The 22,730-nt window shown below is 41.8% G+C and overlaps 1 protein-coding gene across 1 annotated transcript in view; it reads left to right on the top strand.

The window, feature by feature from the left end:
* Positions 1–22,730, top strand: part of WNT7A (wingless-type MMTV integration site family, member 7A) — a 35,719-nt gene that overhangs the window by 2,636 nt on the left and 10,353 nt on the right. Inside the window, exon 2 of the mRNA XM_008943912.1 lies at positions 9,960–10,231. Within this exon, the coding sequence (XP_008942160.1) occupies positions 9,960–10,231 (272 nt within the window). The remainder of the gene's footprint in view (positions 1–9,959; positions 10,232–22,730) is intronic.

Here is a 22,730-nt window from a genome sequence, read left to right as displayed (position 1 = left end):
CTTTCCCTAAGATCTTTGTGTTGGGTGGGCTCTAGGTTCTCATTCAGAGAAATAAAGACTAGTATTTCACTCTGGTTAAAAAGCATAAAACCTAGATGCAATGAAGCCATACGTCAGATTTGGTACCCACAAAGAGGAGAAGTTCAGGTGGCGCAAGGTCCGATCCAACCTGGTCTTGAACACATCCAGTGATGGAGCATCCACAGCTTCCCTGGGAAACCTGTTCCTATGCCTCACCATTCTCAGTCCTTTGGCGTGGTGTGTAGTATAAAATACTATTCAAATAGCAACTAATACATTAGCAACTTTCATGGCATTCAAAGACTGATTGTATTTCCCAGCCAATTGCATCCTTAAAGTTATTACCTCAGAAGGACATGGGGCACCTTTGTCTTGCCATTTGCAATCAAGTCAGCGGGCCACACATGACCTCATTCTGCTTTCTCGATTAGAGGCTTCACTGTGCCTCTGGAGCGGCCCTGATGCACAGGCTCTATGATTAGGAGATGACTTCAGAATGACAGTAATGTGGCTCGTCTTGCCACTGCACTGCTGAGCGCGAGCAGAGATTAATATCAATTTGGGAAGATGTGCTTAAGTAACTCTTATGCTAATAGGATTTGCGTGTGCTAGTCCATACAAATAAGTTCTCTTGGAGACCACAGATTCTTGTGAACTATTTCCCAACCCATGATTTTAATGGCACACCAAGCTAAATCGCTTCAAAACCAGGTTTCATTACTTTTACCTGTACTAGGTAATCTGGTTTATGAATGTTACGCAAATGTACTCAAATGGTGTAAACTCTTGTGTTGACGCCGCAGGGTGATTCAGGAGGCCTAAATCCTCCTTGTGGATCTGCCGTTGGGTGGCTGAGGGACCTCTGTGCTTCTCTTTTTCTGTTTTTAAGGTGGCAAAAGGGATACTAGTCTTGCTGAAACACTTTGAACACAGTAGAAGGAAAGCAGTGAACAAAATTCTCCTATTCTATAGCATGTGTGTATCTGTATTTTAAGAAATTCACATATAGTTCATCTTCCAGTGATAATTTAATTATAGTTAGCAACCATTAAAATTCATCCATGCTTCATACCGCCTATTTGTGATCACAGGCGTGAGTTTCCAGCTTGTGACAGCACTCTTCCAGCCAGTGTTCAGCATATACTCTCCATTTCTTATGTAATTTTATCTAGTTTGTCCTTCAAAATAGAGATTCTTCCTTACTGACATATTGTGGATATCTAACGGTGACAGCTGGTGACAACAGTGCCAATAGCATGAAGAGAAAAATCCGACTAAAAGCGACATCAGTTTACTCCAGCCGAGGACTTTGTCCAGTTACGGCAGGAAATGCTAAAGCTGCAATCAAGATGAACACAAGGACTTTTTTTTTTTTTTCTAGACAATTCTGTAGACACCTTATTAATAATGTAAAGTCACAAAGAGAAATTTTAAAATAACCATGGAGATGATGCAACGCTGCAATTACGGACACTTTTAAAAACAAACGTATTTGTTACAGTGGTCAGCAGTTCTGTTCCCGAAGATGGCCACAATCAAAACCAAGGTTTTAAAGCAGGATAGGCCAATAAAACCTCCTGCCCACCTCTCTTCACATGACATGTGGTTCAAACCAAAGCATCTGAGCAAACAGAGATGCCTTTGCTAGAATCTGAAAATCAGATTTCGGTTCAAAAATCAAAATTGGATTTGGATCGCAGAAAGAATAAGTGCTACAGCCAAGCCTTTTCATCGGGTACCTTCATAGCCCATTCTACAGTGTGCAACCTTCTGAGGAGGTAGTCAACAGTAACTTTGATGATTGTGGTAATCACAAGCTGATGAGTAACTATCTCAAATCATTGCCTTAGGTAATGCACACATTTCATGGCACCTAGAGGACAGCACCATATTGGCATCATATGGCGAAATAAAAACCTGTGTCCTTTTGTCATAGCTGAGCAGCACTGCCACTGTTCAATGAGACCTTGCAAGTAAAAATTATACAAAGTGTTTGACTGTATCTCTGGAAACTCATTTCAGTGTAGATCTATGACAGAAAGGCACTACAGCCTTGCAGAAGGTGCCATGGACCATGCGTGGGAGAGGATGGAGGGAATCAGCTGAGGGCTATGGAGATATGTGGTGGTCTCTGAAGAGCAATGGAGCAAAACTGTTTTCAACGTAGTTTTCATCCACCTCATACTAAAATATGTAATTCCTTTGTTTCTTTTATGCTGAGAAATGTTTCACTGTGATCCTGATGAGACTCATCCATCTGACATCACTTGTTAATAAGGAAAATTGAAATCAAAACAAGAATCCACATGGGCAAACTGGTCTCAAAACCTTTGTGCATAGCGGGCCAGCTCAGCACCTATGTACAGTGTGCACAATGCCTTTAACTCAGGGATCATTACAGATGTACCCAGATGTGCACATTAAAACAGGAGGGGCTGTTGGCTTAGAATCACAGAATCATAGACTGTTTGGATTGGAAGGGACGCCCAGAAGTCACCTAGCCCAACCCGTCTGCAATAAGCAGGGACATCACCAACTAAGTCAAGCTGCTCAGAGCCTCACCAAGCCTGACCTTGAACGTCTCCAGGGATGGGGCCTCCACCACCTGCCTGGGCAACCTGTTCCAATGATCGGCCACCCTCATATTAAAGAACTTTTTCCTAACATCTAACCTAAATCTCTCCTTTTCTAGCTTAAAACCATTACCCCTTATCCTGTCACTCCAAACCCTTGTGAACAGTCACTCCCCTCCTTTCTTGTAGGCCCCTCTCAGGTACTGGAACGTCGCTATAAGGTCCCCCTGCAGCCTCCTCTTCTCCAGGCTGAACAGCCCCAACTCCCTCAGCCTGTCCTCACAGGAGAGCTGCTCCAGCCCCCTGATCATTTTTGTGGCTCTCCTCTGGACACGTTCCAACAGCTCCACATCCTTCTTGTGCTGGGGGCTCCAGAGCTCGACATAGCACTCCAGGTGAGGTCTCACCAGGGCAGAGGGCTCTCGATCTTCTGGCCACGCTTCTTTTCATGTTTGCTTTTATACAGTACACCATGAGCTTCACACTGCCCACTGGACTGAACGTAGCAGTGATTTATTTTCCATATATTAAAATAAACTTTTCTTCTACAGCTTCAACAGTGTAAAGGAAGGGGGAACATTCCCACTCCTGTCTGGACAGGACATAATGACAACTATCCTACAAGCCAAACTCTTTAACTGTCTTGTTCAGTAGCTGTCAGGAACTCTCTCTTTTGCTAGTATGCCAAAGAGAACAAGATCTGGCTCATTCTTCTGTCTGATCTGGTAGAGTTATAAGAAAAATAATAGAGCCAAGCTCTGTTTTGTCACTCTTTTAAAGACAAGCATGTTTGAAAAAACCTTGGTACAGGTGCATTTAAGAGAGGATTTCACCTTCAATCCTTCTATTCAGCTTTTTGATTTTGAATACTGGTGTAGTCTCTTGTGTCAAGTTTTAAAGTCTTAGTCTTTGAATTATAAAATAATGAGCCAAGTACAACCACTGGCAGACCACCACAAGAGTGCTTGCTGGCTTTACATTGCATGGAAGATTACCTGCACCAGTCTGTGGGAAACTAGGTGCATCTTCAGTATTTGGTGTAGTCAATATTTAGAAGAAAGATTGATAAATAGTCGGTTTTCTGAACCAGTGGTGTTGTGAAACCCCTAAGACAAACAGAAAAGAAATACTGTAATTAACAGGAGTCTTCCTATCTACTCAAGCAAGGTCAGGATTTGTGTTTGTGCGCTAAGTTTCCAGCCCTTAAAATCAGTTTTTAATGTCTGTATCTTGCACAAGAACAGTTATTTGCAGGCAAAACAGAGGCCAGGATGAAATACGGCCTGAACATCCAAACTCCAGCATGCTGTTTTATGCCAAAAAGTCAATCTTTCTCAGCAGGGATTGCCACAGTAAGATAAAACATTGCCCCAAGGTCACTACAGTTGGAATTCCCATCAGAAGGTTTTCATGCCTGCCTTCAGATGTGTCTTGTGAGTACACGTTTCAGAGAAACAGAAAGATTACATTTCATTAGGAAGGTAGAAGCTCCATCTCCTCTTGCAGGGTCAGTACAAGGTGTTTTCTGAAGTAAGTCAGTGGTGTGGAGGGATCAGAGCAACCTGAAAAGTCAAACCTGCTGTTTGAACTCCAGAATACTGGCTGTGATTTTTGTAATGCGTGTCCCCTGAGTAGTAATTTTATAAGTTTAAAGAGGGTATTTTCAAAAACTGATCACTATACCTTAGGCGTGTCCCATTCAAGAATTTAACCTGTTGATGAAACAAACTTTAGCTTGTGAAAGTGGGCAGGGACTAAGTCCCCAAAGTCTCAAGCACCTCTTAGAGCAACTAATTTTATTTGTTGGTACTAACAAAGAATATGCTACCAGGGAAGCATAAGGAACTGTCATTTTCATTTCAAGTCAGTACAATATTTTAAGGCACCAAACCCCCCCAAAACTTTGAACCATTACAGAAAAGAGAAGAAAAATAGAGGGGTAATACTTCAGTGAATTTTTTTAAGCTACAGTTAGCTAATGCTAGGTTGAAGAAGGATAAAAATAATAATAAAAAAAAGGCATAAGCATTTATAGTCTACCTAGGAAGGAGGAGGCACACCCCGAAGTAGGCAGAGGATGAGTTCTTAATTTTTCCTAGCTATGAGTTAAGACCTCTATAGAAAGATGTGAAGTAATGTCAGCTATAGCACATAATTGGCAAGCTACCTTGTATTTTCCATCTTTATATTTTCACAATCATATTTCAGCTCATGTCATTGCAGATAACTCCCTCTCTGACCCTTTGGCTTTAAATAGCAGAAAATACAACCCATGTTTTCCATCGAGATAAACAGAAATTTGTCTTTTTTATTTCACAGCTTAGTCAGTTTATGAGGGGGACTGTTAGGGCTGGCCAAGCTATTTAGAAAAGTACTTAGATCCCGAGAGGTACTGAACTGCTGAGCACCTACTGACTTCCTGCAAGTAAATCCACTCTATCTCACAATTCTGGGTCCTCTCTCCCATGCAACATCAAGGTATTGTGCTTCTTTTAAAGCTAACTTCTCATTTCTAATCAGTGTCAATGAAGCTTTTAACAAGCTGTTCCAATTTTAAGGTTAAACTTAAAAATCATAAAGTTAGCTAAATTAAAACCAGAACACAGACTGTACACAGGCTGCTAGTAGACAGGCAGCTTGCTGATCAGCCAAAGCTCAGTCTCACAACCATTTATACACAAAAGCAAGGATGTGCATGTGAGTGTTTGCAGGATTACTGCTCCAGGGTATGAATGAGTTGTGTATAATTATGCTCAGTGTTAGGGGAGCTACCTGTGCTGGTAATATTTATGTCTGCACTTAACTGTGATAATCTTAGCGTTTCCCTTTATGACACCTGACACTCAGTGGTGGTGGTTGACTGTGCAGAGCTCAGAGACAAAGTTAAAGACAGCTTGGGATTGTCACGTGCTACCCAGTGAAGAGTCTAAAGACAGGACTCCAGTGCTTTTGAGGACAATATAAATCAAGATAGTGGAGCTGCAGCAGTATTGGAAGCCACAGATGCCAAGCTACCTGTCATCAATGCAAATGGAGCTGCAACTCATCGCCTACCTTACTGAAGTCCAGAACAAAACAGAAAGAGCAGGGAGATATTTATGTCCGACACATGAGGAAAAGCCTCCCTGTTCATACAGCACTGAAGCGCTTGTTGAGGCTGAGGACAACCCCAGGTCTGGATGAGGGGAGCAGAGCCAGGCAGATGCTTGTGGCCACATCCCATTGCCAGGCCAAGTGCTGTTGGGTGGCATTGCTGGGGTCAGGTGCGGGGAGGACCTCTCCCCCTCCCCCAGCCCCAGCGCATCTGCGACGAGCTTGATCATCTCTTGTGGTGATGCAGGAGTTATACCTGGAAATGCTGCCGCGGTTAGAAACGCCTATCAGATCACCAGCCTTGTAAATGACCACAGCAACCTCTGAAAGACTGCCAGATCCTCTCTGAAACTTCTAACACTTGCAGTTGAGCTCTGGCATGTGTTTAGCCTCTGGTTATTGGAGACAACAAGAAGAACAGGTCATTCACGAGCTGAAAGGCCAGCTTACAATGCTTTTACACTTATGGCTGACTTTCCACCATTCTCCACAACTCCTGTAGATCTCAGGCATTCTTTCTTGTGCCAGTTTACTCATCACAAGTGGTTTTATGTGTATCCTTGCAAGTCACTAACTGGAAAAGCCTCCACAAAAGCCTCTTAAGTTCACCCAGCATCTGGGATCATCACCTGCATCAATACTCCCACAAAGATCAACTGATACGTTCACAAAATGCATTTTAAAATGATTCCCATTTTTTAAAAAAATCACACATTTAAGTCCAGTTGCAGTTTAAGGACGGATTCAGTGGAAATCGACTGCAAAAGGATTTAATTCCTGGGTCACTACCTAACACACTAGCAAATGGGTCAGAAAATTGTTCAAGAGACAACTTGAGTAGCTCATGCTAATAAGTATGTTTTACTTAAACTCTCTCCAAAAGGTCTTTTCTGATGTCACTGCTGAACATGGACCAGTTTACTCTTCCAGCTACTGCCTGATTTTTCTAGGCATTTAGAGAAGGTAATGACTGAAGAGTAGGGGTTTCCACCCTCTTTCAGTTATACGGAAGAGTGAAACGCTTGATGTTACCATCAGCCTAATGACTGTATTTTTGCTAGGAAAGAAGTGTTTTGTTTGTTCTGGTCATTAGCCAAAGCGTGCTCTGGGTCTCTTATGGTGTGATGCACTGTTGCCAGGTCTGGTCTTTCCTTACCCTGTGTTTTCTACCATAGCTTCTTCTTTGCCAACTTTCTTTGTCCACCTGAACCAAAAGTGGTGTTCCTGCCTATGAAGTATTTTGTGATGCTACAGTCACCATCACCTACACCTTGGAGTAAATACAAGAGAGTCTCAGTATTGTGTGGATACCAAAGCCTCACCTTTTTTTTAATGTTAAGATCCTGATTTTTTTGTTACTAAATTCTCAAAGTAAGGTACAGTTTGGTGTCAGACGCACATAAAAATTGTTGGCTGAAAAGTAAACAAAAAATAAAGTAGAGGATTGTATCAGGTCATTATCCAAATTCTTTGTCTTTAGGAATCAAGAAGTGATGTGACTGCATTTTTCAACGTACTCATATTTTGAGTTTAGACTGAACATGAAGCAGTACTTCCTTGGTCAGTCTGCTCTAAAGCATTATCAGAAGCTTAGAGGAAACAAATAGTTGCCTGCAAGGAGCAGATGCCTGAGCGTACCTTGTTAAAGCTGCATTTTCTTCCTGGATCCTCCAGGCACTTCAACCATCTGCTGAAATCTGAAGTACAGGAATACTATTTGCTATTTAAAAGTGGCAGAAAAGTCCAGGTACTCATGTTATCCTGTAACCCTATTGTACTGCTTGGGTATCTAAAGCACTGTCACCGAAGAGGCTCAAACGAACGCTACCCCTACTCTGTATGCTGACATTTCTATGAGCCAGGCAAGGGTAATGAAGCTTAAAAAAGTGAATCATTTGTGGAAAACAGGGATAGTTTGGGGCAGACATGACAAGCCCGTGCCACTTGATCAATACTGTGCAAGTGCCAAGGTACTTCCTACCTGGATCAATTCCTCCCAGACACTTGCTTTGTTTACCTTTTAATCTTCTAACTTCTAGTTGTAAAAAGCTGCTGAACTTTTTCCCCAAACCAGAGCAACTTTAAAAATAACTTAATTTGCATAACATATTTTCTGAACAAGCTTGACATTGGATTCTGATTCTGCTTGTCCTAGTTTCATACTCTCCACGTTGCATTTATCTCCCCTATAAGAAGCCAAAGAGACTTAGTCTTTACAATATTGTGTCAGATTAGAATGATCTCACATTATTTTTTATTCTAGATCTTGAAAACAACTTGTGCTAGATGAGAAAACATCCAACCAAAGGAAAAACAGAACTAGATGCTAATTTCAATTAAAAATATTTTTTTATTGATGCTGTCCCACATGCTGCTTCATCAAGCAGAAATCTGGTGGAACGCATTGCTCCCCTTGGAGGGGAGAAACCTGGACTTTGCACCTTTGCCTGTTTATCAGTGCACTTTTCATAGTGTTGTACTTGAAATAGTGAGGATATTGTTGAGAATAAACTGGAGGAGGAACTGGAAAGGTGCCCTGGAGGGTCCTCATTGATTGACTATGTAGTGGGACCTCACTTCCTCCTCTGTGTGGCCTCCTCTGGTTTCCTCATGGGGCCACACAAAGGCTCTGAGACCACAACTCCAAATACACCTAAGGCCTGAGTTTTCTATCCAGCATTCAGATTTTCATAAAAAGCCACTAGTTCTAGAAAGCCTCATCTGCAAAGTCCACAGTCATAAGAATTCAACATTTTATGTTTTTTGTTTTTTTTTTTCATTTTTTAAATAAGGAAAACATGAAAACCTTTGAGGAAGTCTGATACTTGACTACAAGTTCCTCAAAAACATGGTGCACAGCAGTATCAATGAGAATATTGCCTGTACTGATAAAAGGGCATGAAGATGTCTATTAACAGGTTTTGATAATGTAATCTTGTTTTTCATTTTACTACTTTGCCATAAGGAAATGAATATTTTTCATTAAAAGAACCATTTGGTGACAAGTGCAGAAATCTAGATCGTATATATGAAAGGGATGTAGCTGACAATGAAGTGCCTGTAAGATTTCTTTCCCAAATGATGATTTCTTTTGTTGGAATCCAATAAATAGCAGAAATGTGCTTGTTTCGTGTAAAATAAACTTACTGGCAGCAGCTGAAGTCTGCCAGAAGTTAACTGTCTGGTGTTTGGAGAAGGAAAGATCATCTTCCCATCTGCCCTCTCCTAATTAAAGAGCCTGAGTCTGATTCTGTTGGTGCAAAGGTACATTTTGTCATTGAAGTAATAAGAGTAAGGGGTAATTCCTTAGTCTCGGAGATCAAAGACTTTTTAAAGGGCTCTTTGATACACATGAGCAATATCTGCAAACCTCATGTTTTGAAGGGGTCCTCTCAGCAGAACTGCTTTCAAAAGCCTCACAGATCTCATAGGATCCATACATGGAAAATCTACACACCAAAATGCAAAAAAAAAGCTTCAAGAAGATAAATGAAATCATAGATTTAAAGTGAGACACTCCCAAACAAACAGAAGCCTGTCATTATAGTCATATTGCACAAAATAATATTGGTGTAACCACTTCCTCACAGACCCCTGGTGAGGCTCTTACTTCACCTTGCCTTTGTCAGGGTACTTACAACAGGCCGGGACTTTTTTTCCATCCTGTGAGAAATTTTGAAATTAAACCCAAAACTTATTTCATTGAGTTTGCACAGATGTCTGTCTGGAAAACTTTGTGGTACCTCCAATGCAAAAAAAAAGTTCGAGCTCAGCTAAAATATTTTCAGAAAGAGATTTCTAACAGAGGTTGCTCTCCTGTAAAAATACCTTTTAGTATAGAATTAAATGTCTAAAGTCTCATTGCTAGGCTGATTTTTAAAAAACTTGAATATGGATGTTTTAGCAATTTCACCACAAACTTCACTTTTTTTTTCTTTTTTTTCTTTTTTTTTTCTTTTTGAGTTTAAGCATTTATGACCCCAGCCTTTTTCTATAAAAAGTTTACTTTGACTATTTCTAATACCATCTGGAAATAGATGAAGTTGCCTAAATAATACTTTATCTCCTACTACCTCATGAGGAGTTATCATTCTACAGAGTGAGCATCTACAAAAATCAATACTTAGAAGGGAAGAGACCTGCTTATGCCTGCAGATTTACAGCACTCCTAATAATAGCATTCTGCTCTTTGTCCTGCAGGAACTTGCCTCTCTTTTTCTAACTCATGTCCTCATGTTGTACCATGTGCTTACGGCACTGTTTTAATTTCAGGTAGCAGAGAAGCAGCGTTCACGTATGCGATCATTGCTGCTGGAGTAGCACACGCAATCACGGCTGCCTGTACGCAGGGCAACCTGAGCGACTGTGGCTGTGACAAAGAAAAACAGGGACAGTACCATAAAGAGGAAGGATGGAAGTGGGGAGGCTGCTCTGCTGACATCAGATACGGAATAGGATTTGCCAAAGTGTTTGTGGATGCCCGGGAGATTAAGCAAAATGCGAGGACGCTCATGAACCTGCATAACAACGAGGCAGGGCGGAAGGTAAGTCCCTCTGCTCTCCCCCAGACACAGACACCTCTGGCCTAGGGCTGGAGCTGGGCTTGGATCGTGTACAGTGCACGAGAACTTAGATCGTGTACAATGCACGACAACGACAGTGTGCTTTAATGCTAGCCTCATTTCACGGTAGACAGCTGGCACCTTTGCAGGCTATACAAGCTTGTTGGACCACCCGTCTGTCAAATATTTGTCTAAATGTTACTCTTTACAGCTGTAAAAGGAAAAAAGCAAACAAACATTTTATCTAGAAAGTCAAACGGTACTTATGATAAAAAGCTCTCCTGCTACTGTGCGAGTGAATGGGATTCTGGTCAGGTTCAGACATGAACTACTCACTCATTTGAAAAGGGATCACTTTCAACCCAACTGTTTAAACCTTGCTCTTTGTTTGAGAACTACCTCTACAAGGAGTAAAATAGTTTAGCAAAAAGACCACAGGCTGACTCACTGTTACACCATCATATGGATTTGGTTCATCATTTTGCACAGGAAGATTCTCATCCCCTCTCCATTCTTTGGGACCAGATAGCTGAAAGCAGCTACTGCAGCACCAGGGCTTGGGAAGACAGGGGGTCAGCAGCTTCCAACATGTAAATTTTATGGGGGCCCTGGGCACTGAACACTCCAGGTTTGCCGCCTTTGCCATGGACTGCATTCTGGCAGTTTTCTGATTGTCAATGGCAGCCATTGCAGGTGCATGACCCTATCTGATCTGTGTTCCTCAAATTCTTACAGGCTAGGCATTCCCCAGCATATTTCAGAGCAGCCTCAGTGGTGGAGGGGCTCTGATTTACACCAGCTAGGAGTAGTCCAGGGATGTCTGTGTGCTCCCCACACAGCCATGTGCAGGTATGGTCCAGTGCTGTTTTCCGTATGGGAGTTACCACCTTGCTGATCCCATCCTGCAGAACAAATGTACATCCCCTTGCTTTCTTAGCTCTCCATTTTACCTCCTCCACTGTTGGTGCTCTGGGGTGTTAGCACTGATTTTAGTATTATGTTGGTGTGACTTAGAAGCAAATAGGAGAAGGAAGTGAGGAACAGCAGTTAATTTGTGGATACTATTTTTGTCATGGTAATTACCTCTAGGCTCTGAGACATCTCCACTTATGCTGGAGCCAAGCAGATTGTATTGAAGAAAAGCCATTTCCACCCAAATCAAAAGCCCAACCTTTCTTTTATTGAATACTACTGTAGTAGTTTTATAGGTGAGATTATGATTTTTATTTTGTCTAGTATTCCCAATGCCTGTGTCTGTCTCTCTAGTGCAAACATGGTGCTTCAAAACACTATTAAAATTAACACTGAATTCTGAGAGTAACTCAAGGATTATCCATTGATATTTGCTAAAGACATTATCTGAGATCTTTGTTACTTGGCTTCTGGGAGCGTGAAGGCACATCCCGAAAAGCCTGGTAAACCACCAAGGCCCACAAGTCTACTCTGCTATACAAGCACAAAGCCACTGAGTAGCAGAGGAGTTTCACCTTAGTGGGGCAGCTACTTCTTTGAAAGGTCTGTTTTTATTCATCAGGTGCTGGCAGTAAAAGATTCTCAAGAAATGACACACCAGCCTGCAGAGAACTGCAAACACAGATGGAACTGGTGCCTGTCTAGAATTTTTTTTTTCTAATGCAAAGCTCAAAGATACAGGAAAACAAACCAAAAAAAAAAGTTGCATTTTTGTTTCCATTACATCCCAGGCATCCTGGTATCACCCAGGATCTAGGGTAGAGAAGGAGGACTATTGGTCCTGGAGCTGGCCTGTGGGAAGGCAAAGCATTCAGCAGTCTCCCCTTGAGGATATGAGCTCCTCATGTTTCTCACCTGTGTATGTGAAATTTGCTGTCCTAGAAGCGTGTGCCTGGAAGACTCAGCTCTCCACATTGTTATCTGGTGTGTGCTATCTCTGGCCATCTGCCACTTCAGGCTCAGGAACTGTTCCAATCTGGAGATATTTCTATGCTTCTTCCTGCATCTCTTACAGAGCAAAATTACTGATCTTTGTTAGAACAAATCTTTCAGATCTTCAGGGGAAAGGAGGAGTAACATGACTGAGAAGAGGCGTGTTACTCCACCATCCTGCAGAGAATGAATAAGTGATGTTTTTTGCTAGAGAGATTCCTTTCAGGCCTTGCTCTCAAATGAAAGATCACAGTATTTAAAGACAATTGGCAGAGGGAGGCCATTACGGGTATTTGGCAAGCTGGGTCTCTGACAGCCTAACCCTTTCACAACAAAGACTGGCTTGTTTTGAGGTGGTTCTCTCCCTTTTGGAGCAATATGGATCTTATCAGCCTCCACACAATCCACTCCTAGTGGCTTTCCTCTGGGCTACAAATTCTTGCATAGTTTTACTCACCCATAGCTAGGTTTTTGATGATATTTATGCCTCTAGGAGACAGACTGGCACCTACAGGGCTTCCAAAAATAAACTACGTGTTCAATTCTTATCGTTTCACTATCTTCACCTGTAGGCACCACTACACTGTTCAAAAGTCTGTCCCCTCTACTTTGGTCCTGCATTGTGTGCTGTGCCCACTCGCCCAGGTAGCCATGTATTATTTGGGAAAAAGCCCTTGTTTAGGATGACACCAGCTGCAGGTGATTCAGGATGCATTCTAGTAAGTCATACATATAGTATTATCTAGTTGTCTTCTTAAGAATCACTGGTGAATTCACCTGTTTCATCTTGACAAGCAAGAGATGACAGAGTTTGTACTGCAGCAGGCAGGTGCTGCTGGGCGTATCAGGGAAACTGAGCTTAGGTAGGACTGCATGCTATAAACCACGAGGAAAAGCCTGATGTAGGCTTTCTGGAGATCTTAGTTCAAGACTTTCTACCTTCTCATAGTCTGGTTTTACCTGAGCAGATGTCTTTCTGCTTTCTGTGGTGCCAGTAACAGTCTCTCTGAACCTACAAGAATACATGACACTGTCAGAGCAATACAACAGTAAGATTACCTGTCAACTCTTTCTAGAAGTAAATGAAAATTGACTGGGTCAAATATGGGGGATTTCAGAGATCATGGGTGGAGAACATCCACGTTCCTTTTCCTCAACAACCTTGGTAGTGCAATGCTTGAGAAATACTTGTGTGCACACCCAGGATGCAGCAAGAAGGACTCCCACCTGAGATCAGCGTGTGTGAAATGTCTCAATTTCCAGCTGTTCCCACCCTGCAAACCAATGCCAGCCATGCCAAGAGTTCCTGCACAGTGAGCATCATGATGCACCCATGATGCTGGGGTGAAGCGAGTACCAGTTTTCTTAGTGTTAAAGGACAGGGCTCTAACTCTCTGTCTCTCTCTCTCTGTCTTGGTGACAAACCACCAGGACTCAGTTTTGTAGCACATAGGCACAACTCTAAAGTTCCCAGGCTGCTTAGAAGGGAAGGGGCACGGTTCAAAACAGAGGTCACATACACCCTACAAAACTGGCCACAAGCAGCGCAAGAGACCTCACATCATTTGTCAAAAATATTGGAGACCAGCTATTTCTGACCTCCAGAAACAGAGCTCAGCATGTCTTTCCTCTTTGAATTAGTATTTCCTGAAATGCTGATTCACTGCAGGAAGAAGCAAGCAGTACAGGGAGAACAGGAGGAGAGTTCCGAACAGCTGGATCAGAAAAGAGAGATAAAACTTGACTTAATTTAAAGGCATAATCCTGATTTGCCCTGCAGACTTCCATGTGAAGGGTTATAATCGCAAGACTGAATTGTTTGTTAGCAAATTTGTCTTCTCAAGTGCAAAGTTAATTAAATTACTCTAAGTAACACAGTAATGCATGTCTGAGAGATATTTATGCTCCAGGAAATAAAAATCTTATTCTCCAAGTTATCCTGCTAAAAAATAGGAAAGTAAGTTACTGAAAGTTTCTACATATTTTTACTGTAAACTTCTGATTTTGATAGCACAGCAAGGTACATAACCAGATCGTTCTCTCCTCTCTTTTTCTCTGTGACATTGAAATTCCATGGATGGCATCTTGCATCAGCGTTACATCATATTAAGTATAATGCAATATTATGAGTCATTGTTATAAATCACGGGCACAGGCTGCATTAGAAGGCTTCTGCAATTCAAGAGCACGTCAAGGTGGATTTTTATTCAGCATTTCTCTTTGGAGGCATACCTAGGTGCACTAGCTTTGCACTGTATCTTCATCCTCCGAATCGGTAGTGTTTCAGTTCTCCCTTTCAGCTCTGGGGCTCATAGGAGCAGTGCAGTACCTGCCCAACAGAGCTGCTGCAAATGTCAAGAAAAGCTACGAGAAACCGGAAGGTATTTCTGAAGTGGATCATGCAATGCTCATAATACACTGAAGCATTTAGTATTTTATCCTTTAGGGAAAACTATCATAAAGGGGAAGTGACACACCAGCATCTGGAAAGCATGGAGTTTAAGAGTTCTCCCAAGCTATTCCATAAACCCTACTTCACTTGGAAGCATCTCTGACCTCAGCAGGAGATTGCTGCCATATAACTTTCCTGAACTTCTTCCAGTTCTTGAATAGCGTGTGATCAACACACCTCTGCAAAAATTTAACTATCTTCCAGAGATGACAGCTATTCCTACCTCATTTAAGATATCTTTAACTAGCCTATTAGCCTGACTACAAGAAGCAGCAAAGAGCATAAGCTCTTGCAGATGAACCACTTGAAAGGTTGTAAGGATCTAGTGTGTTGTTAGAAAAGAGACAAGACTAATGAAAGAGGCTGGCAAGCAACTTAACGTTTATAATTTTTCTGAAAAGAGGCATGAAATTCTGGAGATTTGGTAATTCTGCCTGAAATAAACCATAAAGCTCATGGAAACATGTCACTATTCCTGCTTGCACTCGTGGCTCAGTTCACTACCTGCAGCAGAGAGGGAGTGCAGCTTGTGGGCTTGCAGCCCCTCTGGGGTGGCACTGCCTGAGGAAGACCACAACCTTCCAGGGAGTCCCTAGCAGTCCAATGACTCCCGGTAGGAGCTCTGTTTCCAGAAGACAATCAGGGATCATACTGCCTAGCAAGCACAGCACTAGCAGGGTACAGTCGGTGTGCCAGGAGGACACAGAGGTGCCAAAAGATTCCTTCCCACACCTACGTCCTACCTGTAATCAGTCCCTGCACAATCTGTGCAGGCAGCACAACTGGCTAACAGCAACCAAAAACATGTACTTCTGTATTCAGCTGCCTCTCAGCCCCATCAGAAAGAATATCTCTAATGGCACACGCACACCAGAATAAAGCTTGTCTGTGTCTGGAGCTGCTGAAAATTGCCATAGACTCCAGAGAGTCTAGGAGACCAGCTTCGAACAGAACAGAACTGGGTGAGGCTGCCCTAATACTCCTGGCACCAGCAATCAAGTGATATTATAGTATCAGCAGCACAGCCACATGTTTTGTGGAGTTCAGAACATAACAGTGCCCTTGCAATTGCACTTGACATTTTCCAACGGTTTTTAACTTTTTTTTTTTTTTCTTGGCACAGGCACAGAAATGTTCCTGACTTTTGTATTCAGAAGCATCTAGTTCTTAATGTTAGGGATGCCACTTAAATACAAAGCTGATTGATGATTTTCCTCTCAGTAGATACTAACTGCTTGTGAAACCATCACAGTTGTGGTATGTTCTTGATTTAGTGTGTCTTGAAGTTGGAAAGCATTTTTCAGGACCACTTTTTGTTAAAAGTTCTTGTGAAGGATCCTGAAGAGAGGAGCATACCCAGGACTAGTTGTGATGCCCACTTGCTCGAGAGCTTGATCATTTCCAACCAGCTCCCCTTACTACTCCCTCACTTGGACCTCTGTCATACACGGATGTGTTGAGCACACTAAGAGCAAAGCTTAGCCCTGTGCTGCACCTGCAACACACAACTGACTGAGGCCCTTCTAGAATTTCTTGCCTGGCTGGTAAGAGACCAGGGAAAGGCCTCCTATGTGTCCATTCCTGTAGGAAGATGGGGAGCCTGGTCTGTTGGCAGGTAGGTACCCCTTGCTGACAGTGGCAGTAGCAATTCTGACAGACTTCAACCATAGCTGTTTAGATCCCTGACAGATGAGGCTGGTAGACATGTTAACATGGAAATTGGCAGTGGAGAATGGGGCTGAGTGGTGGCACAACTGTAAAAGAGATAACCATGCCTAAAACACTGTGCAAACAATCATCAGCCAAAGCAACAACACAGCTCTTCCACTCTCCAAGCAATAGTAGCCTTAACAAATAAAAAATGCAGTTCCACTGCTAAAATGTCATGTAACATCTAGAAAATCTGGTGTTAGGCACACCAAACAAGCCTGTGTAGAATGCTCTGGTAGCTGGCTTGCTTAATTAAGCCTTAATATTTCGCATAGATTAAACCAGGCAGATGGAGAAGGTTTAGGAGAAGGTTTATACATGTGGCTTGTACCTCACTGTGAGCAGATGGATCATGTAAAAAACACTTCCGACAAATCTCACTGACATGGCTCTAAGGCACAGGCAAAAAGAAGGAGTGTCCACCCACAGACCTGGGTCCAGTTACAGCATCTTATCCCAGGTAAACAGAGTCCTGTCCTACCTGCAGTCCTTGTGCTTCACAGCTCTCCTGCTCAGAGGATGTCCCTTCTCTCTGAGCACTCCAGCCTCAAGGCCTGGCAGCACAACTGTAGTTCCATGCAATTTGGAAAGGAGCGTTAGATGCGACAAAGTCCTTCCTGGCAACCTCATCACCAAACTTTTGCTGGAGGGCAGCAGGATTCCAGAAAGGCCAAGCACTGAATTTGGAGGAAGTCCAGTTTGCTGAATGGGGAAACTACCACTGAGGTTGGTGGGACCATAGGACAGAGCTGAGTGCTTCCAAAAATTCCATCCCTACTGAGTGTTTCCAGGGTACAACAAGACTCCACTGGACAATCTCCTAGGTGTGAAAAAAAATATACATCCTGTACACTCTTACAGTATTTTGACTGTATTTGGAAGGATCAAAGTACTATTTTATGGCTTTTCTACTTTACTTTAGATAATAGTCTTAAAACAAGTCCAGACTTGACAGACAAGCTCTGCATCTTCTCAACAGCCCAGAGGAAAGAGAAAGGGAACGTTAATGTTAGTCTAAATTATGAGAGGGAATTGGACTGCGCAAGAACTGTAATCCACAAGAATGAATTTTCATTCCACTTGTCCTCCACTTTCAGCTAATCAGAAATTGTGATACATGGTCCTACTTGTATTTTGGCTTTCAACTCTCTCCTATATCTTATGTGGCTGAAAACTGAATTCCTGATTTACCCTGAAGATCAGGGAATGATAAATGCTATCCCTTACCTACACTTGCAATTTTAGAGGATTCTGGCATTATGAGCAAAAACATGCATTTCATGTATATCGTTACTAGAGCTGACAATCTGTCATGCTGCTGACAAAGAAAGCTGAGACTGAGGGCCAGGGTCTGTTAATAAATAGCAAATAGCTCAAATTCCAAATTTAATATCATGCACCTTTTATAACTGAAATAATCAGATGATTGCTATAATGATTAATTCACTCAGCAACACCCCTGGCTGGGTCACACATTTTTTGGACATTTTCTAATTTAATTCAGTCTTTCTCTTTGGACAGTTAGCAACATTTCCCATAGGATATACACCTGTCATTCAGTATGTGGAGGAGAACAGCATCTGGATGAAAACTGTTGCTGTATAGATTATTCAGTGGCCCCAGAGGTTTCAGCACCTTTGGATGGGACCCTTGGCAGAGTCTTCAGTGTCTCCGACATTGCAAAACAAAACCCCTCATATCTAAACAAACATTACTGATTTGACACAAATGCAGCTGTCCCAAAGCATAATCACTTCAAAGCAAATACATGCTGTGTTTGGATACTGTAAAATTTATAGTGATGATGTAATAAAGGTTGTAAGAAAGGGAAAACATAGGACCTGTTAGCTTTCATAGAATGGTTTGGGTTGGACGGGCCTTTAAGGATCATTTGGTTCCAACCCCCTCTGCCACGAGCAGGGACACTGACCTGTGAGCACAGCTGTTTTACCTTGTATTATTTCCACTAACCTGTGCTTTTTGATGGTTTATTGAGAAATTAAATCAGAATCCAAAATTTTTGAGCTTCATACCTGAATTTAGGCCAGTTTGTTGCAAAAGTTTCAGGAAGAGCTGATAAGCAGAGTTCTGCTTCTCCTGTATTCCCCAGATGACATTTGTCACACTTCAAATATAGGTTTCTAAACCTGGTTTCCTTGAATAAAACTAGACACTTCATCTCCATATTTTGGCAATTTTAGCAAACCTCAGCAAAAGACAGGTATTGGCCAAGTTAGCAGGAAACTAATGATTAGGCCAGGCTGTTCATTGAGAACACTTTTAATACACAAACAGGCAGCGTTTATATACACAAAAAGTTTATACTGAATTATGCTAGATATCTGACACTGTGCAGTCTCTTTCACTACATGTCACAAAAAAGTATGGGGATGGAAGGGACTTCTGAAGATCATCTTGTCCAAACCCCTTTCCTACAGCAGGGTCACCTGGAGCAAGTTGCTCAGGATCACATCCAGGCAGGTTTGGAATCTCTCCAAAGAAGGAGACTTCACAGCCTCTCTGGGCACCCTGGTCCAAGCTCGGCCACCCTCACAGGGAAGCTTTTCCTTCTGTTCAGATGGAACCTCCTGGGTTCCAGTATGCACCTTTTGCCCCTTGTCCTGTCACTGGGCATCACTGAAGGACGATTGGCCTCATCCTCTTAGCCCCCAGTTCCTTTAGATATTGATAAGATGCCTCCTCAGGATTCTCTTCTCCAGGCTAAACAGCCCCAGTGCTCTCAGCCTTTCCTCAGCATCATCATAGCCTCTGCTAGAGTCTTTACAGTAGTTCCTTGTCTCTCCTGAACTGGAACACAATACTCGAGAGGTAGCCTCAGTAGTACAGAGTAGAGGGGGAGGAGAACTTCCCTGAAGATGCTACATCTCACTACATTAATCACATAACTCTACGTTTGTGTGGTTGAATCTCTGCTACCATGCTGTGTCATTTGGGATACAAACTGGACTTTTCTGCAGTTAAAACCCCAACCTGTAGAGTCTGAACTGAAAGTATCTTCTGGAATGTTTCCAAGAGCCTTGCAGTGGTTAGTCAGTAACACAAACTCTTTTACCCGGGCTAAGTAGAGCCATTTGGAACAGTACATAACAGAGGTTTTGTTAAAGAAGAAAGTTAAACTAAGGTTTGGTTCTAATGCTTTGTTAGACACTTGGTGGCAGAAAACTCTAAAGTCATCAAGCCCTGAACATTCACCAAAAGCCAAACTGCTAGCATTTTCTGTACAAATGGAACTGACTTTTGCTCTAATGGAATGAATTTCCAGGTATTTTGAAGTAAACAATTAAAAAATCAATTAAATGAAGAACAACCTTTTAGTCCAAGGACACAAACAATGCCTGTTTTGGTACTGGAAGAACGCAGAATGGATCTATTAAAGGATAAGAGTTTCAGGTAATTGCAGAGAGGCTGCTTGGTTCTGCATGCCCAATTAGTGCCACAAGGCACCGGTATTAATTTGCATTAGAACTGGTTATTGAAATGACCCTGAGCCTTTTGGTACCTAAAAGCGAGCTGCACCTAATGGTCTACATTTAGTGCTCTGGGACAAACAGAAGGAAAGTGTCAGGATCCACAGACTCCAAATCAGAGCTAAGCCAACATCTATACTAATGCTCTAGCAATAGAGTCTCTTGGTAGTGTCAGCTGGTGCCCTACACTAAAGAAACTAGCTTTGTCTTAAGCCTACTAGGTCTTACACAAAATATAAGACCACACTCAGGTATGAATACAACCATGTGCTATTTTACAGAGCTATTCCCACAGGAGATTTTAATCGAATCATAAGCACATACTGTTATCTTTGGGTACATAAATTCTGCAATCATAAAACAATTAACTATTGAGATTGCACAATAGTTAGTGTGTAAATAAAGAAGTTCAATGAGGAGTCAAGAATATGTGTCCAAAAATGCTTGCATTAAGACCTTGGTTGAAAAAGAAAAGATTCAGGAAATGTAAACAGTGGATATGCTCTCCTGCAAAAGCGTGTCTTACAGGCAATGGCAAACTCTTTGTTTGTGAATTCCTTGGGATCTAACAACATTAGCATTTGTACTGCTGTCTGGAGCATCTATAGGATTTCTGTCCTCCCTGTGGTCTTTCAGTTCACAGAAGTTTCTTCAGAATGTCTACCCTTTGTGGTATTTGGTTGAAATTACTAAAAAGGTGGAGCCATTACCAAAGGTACATGGAAAGACAGGAAGGCAGAAGGGATACAGACACCAAGTGAGCACATAGACTTTGTATTCTCAGGAAGTTGACCCAAGAAATCTGCCTTGCTCTATATAGTTGGAGCCAGTTTAAGCTAAAAGGTGTAATCCAAGTCTTAAAATATTTTCTAGAACATTATGCTAAGGAATAACTTAGCATTAAGATTTTTTTTTTTTATAATGCTATTTAACAGAACTGTACTTTACATTAAGATTACTCTTAAAGAGGGATTTATAAAATGACTATCTGATTAACAGATTAAACTTGTACTGCGGTCATGTATATTTTCTTTTATTGATGGGTGTATGTGCTGGTGAAACGTGCTTAGAAGCTATTGCTACAGGCATCCTATGACTTGCTGAACTAAAGACCTAGAGCAATTGATTAATCCTTTGTTAAAAACATTGCTCTTGATATCAAGACCTATTTATACTTGGCTTATGAAGAGGAACTGTTAATAGCATTTTTGGATATTGCTACTTAACTCATCTGTAAGTAGTGAACAGGTAGATGTATTGACAAAAAGTAACAGCGGTGTCTAGTCTGGAGGGTGAGCTGACTTGGGGGGAATTACAGGCGCCAATATGATGCACCTTAAAGGTGAATTTCTGTTAATATGAGATTGCTCACCTGTAAGACAAAAGCTTCAACTATTGTTTAAAGCACCTCTTAGAATGAAAAGGAGAAAATCTAATAACCCAGGTAAGCAAAACAGAAAGCCACAGAGGTTTGCTTAGACTGCAGAAGGTATTATGCATAAAATGAGGAAACTCCACTTTTTTCTGTATAGGAGGAAATTTTCATTGACAACAGGCCAGAAGATCCTAGTTAAAATTCTTGGCCTGGATATGGGCATGCTGATCTTGGCAGCTGCTGGGCTACAGTGATAGGCCCTGCTAGTAGGATCTTATCTCTGGTAAGAGGAAGCTATTTGAAAACATGGAAGCGTGGATCTACTGTCCCAGCTGCAACTGGAGTGGGAAAACTCAATTTGAAATTCATCTTCATAGAATAGTTATTCTCACAAGAATATTACAATTAACACCAAAATCATGTTACTCTATGATAACGTGAATATTTTGAATTGTAAGCGCAAAGTGTGTGGAAATGTGTTTGCAGAACACAACGTGTTATTGCGATCAAGTGTCTGCCTTATGGTAACTAACATAACTGCATGCTGATTAGATGAAGGAGTAATAGGAAATTTCTCTTAAAATGACAAGAATAGCAGTCCCTTTCCCGAGCAGCTGTTGCTTGATGTGCCATCACGGTGATATCCCACCCACAGTACAACCATCCTTGGCAATGGGCTTGAAGCCTCTGCCACAGTCTAGGATGTGTTACTGGTGAAAAACAGTGTAACTGAAGGGAATGGAAGTGAGTTTGAGCTAGCTCAGGTATTCTTTCCTGCTGAGTGCACAGTAGGCAGGCAGAGCAAGCAATGGGTACACCTCCAGCATCACTTAACAAGTTGTGAAAAGTATGCTGGGTATTAGGATTGAAGCTTAAAGATGTCTCTCTGTGAATCAAACATGAATATACCTGGTGCTTCTTTCTAGACAAAAGAAGCTAAGAAATATTGTGTTTTTATAAAAGCAGTACTGAAAAAGTAGTGTAGAAGTACTTTGAAAAGCTTGATAGAAAGGAAAAATTCTCCTTTGTTCACTAAAACTGCTGGCCTGGAGAATGAAAATTTATATAACTTTTTCAGCATGAGAAGTAGCATTGCACAGTATTGTTTGCTGAGTACCTAAGGGTTAACTCTCATGGTTTGGTATGCAATTAAATGAACCTACAATTAACCGTGTGTGGCTATTGGTTAAATATGTTTGGAAGCAATATGAAGCGAGAATATTTTGCAGCTAGTAGTACTCCTGCCAGTACCTGGCTTTATTAGTTTAGCACAAGAAGTGTTTTCTGACGAGTTGTCTGGAACAAGTAAGACTGTTATTTTGGTTTCTATCACTCTTTGGAAACTTTTCTCTAGACAGCTTAAGCATTTGTCAGAATTCTCTACAAGGTTGCTCCCAGTTCCCTACTCTACAATGCCAGCACCACTTCATTTCAGTGCCTCACTACCAGTGGGGAGAGTGACACAGAAGATGAAGTTCAGTGGGATGAGTCAACCCTGCACTATTCTCTATGTACATTAGCTGTGACGAGGACGAATTCCAGTTGTGTCAT

The sequence above is a fragment of the Merops nubicus genome, unplaced genomic scaffold (genome assembly GCF_000691845.1).
Source record: "Merops nubicus isolate BGI_N331 unplaced genomic scaffold, ASM69184v1 scaffold16007, whole genome shotgun sequence".
In the NCBI taxonomy this organism is placed as follows: Eukaryota; Metazoa; Chordata; class Aves; order Coraciiformes; family Meropidae; genus Merops; species Merops nubicus.
Note: the sequence above shows the minus strand (reverse complement) of the source record. Positions and strands in the feature narration are given on the sequence as shown.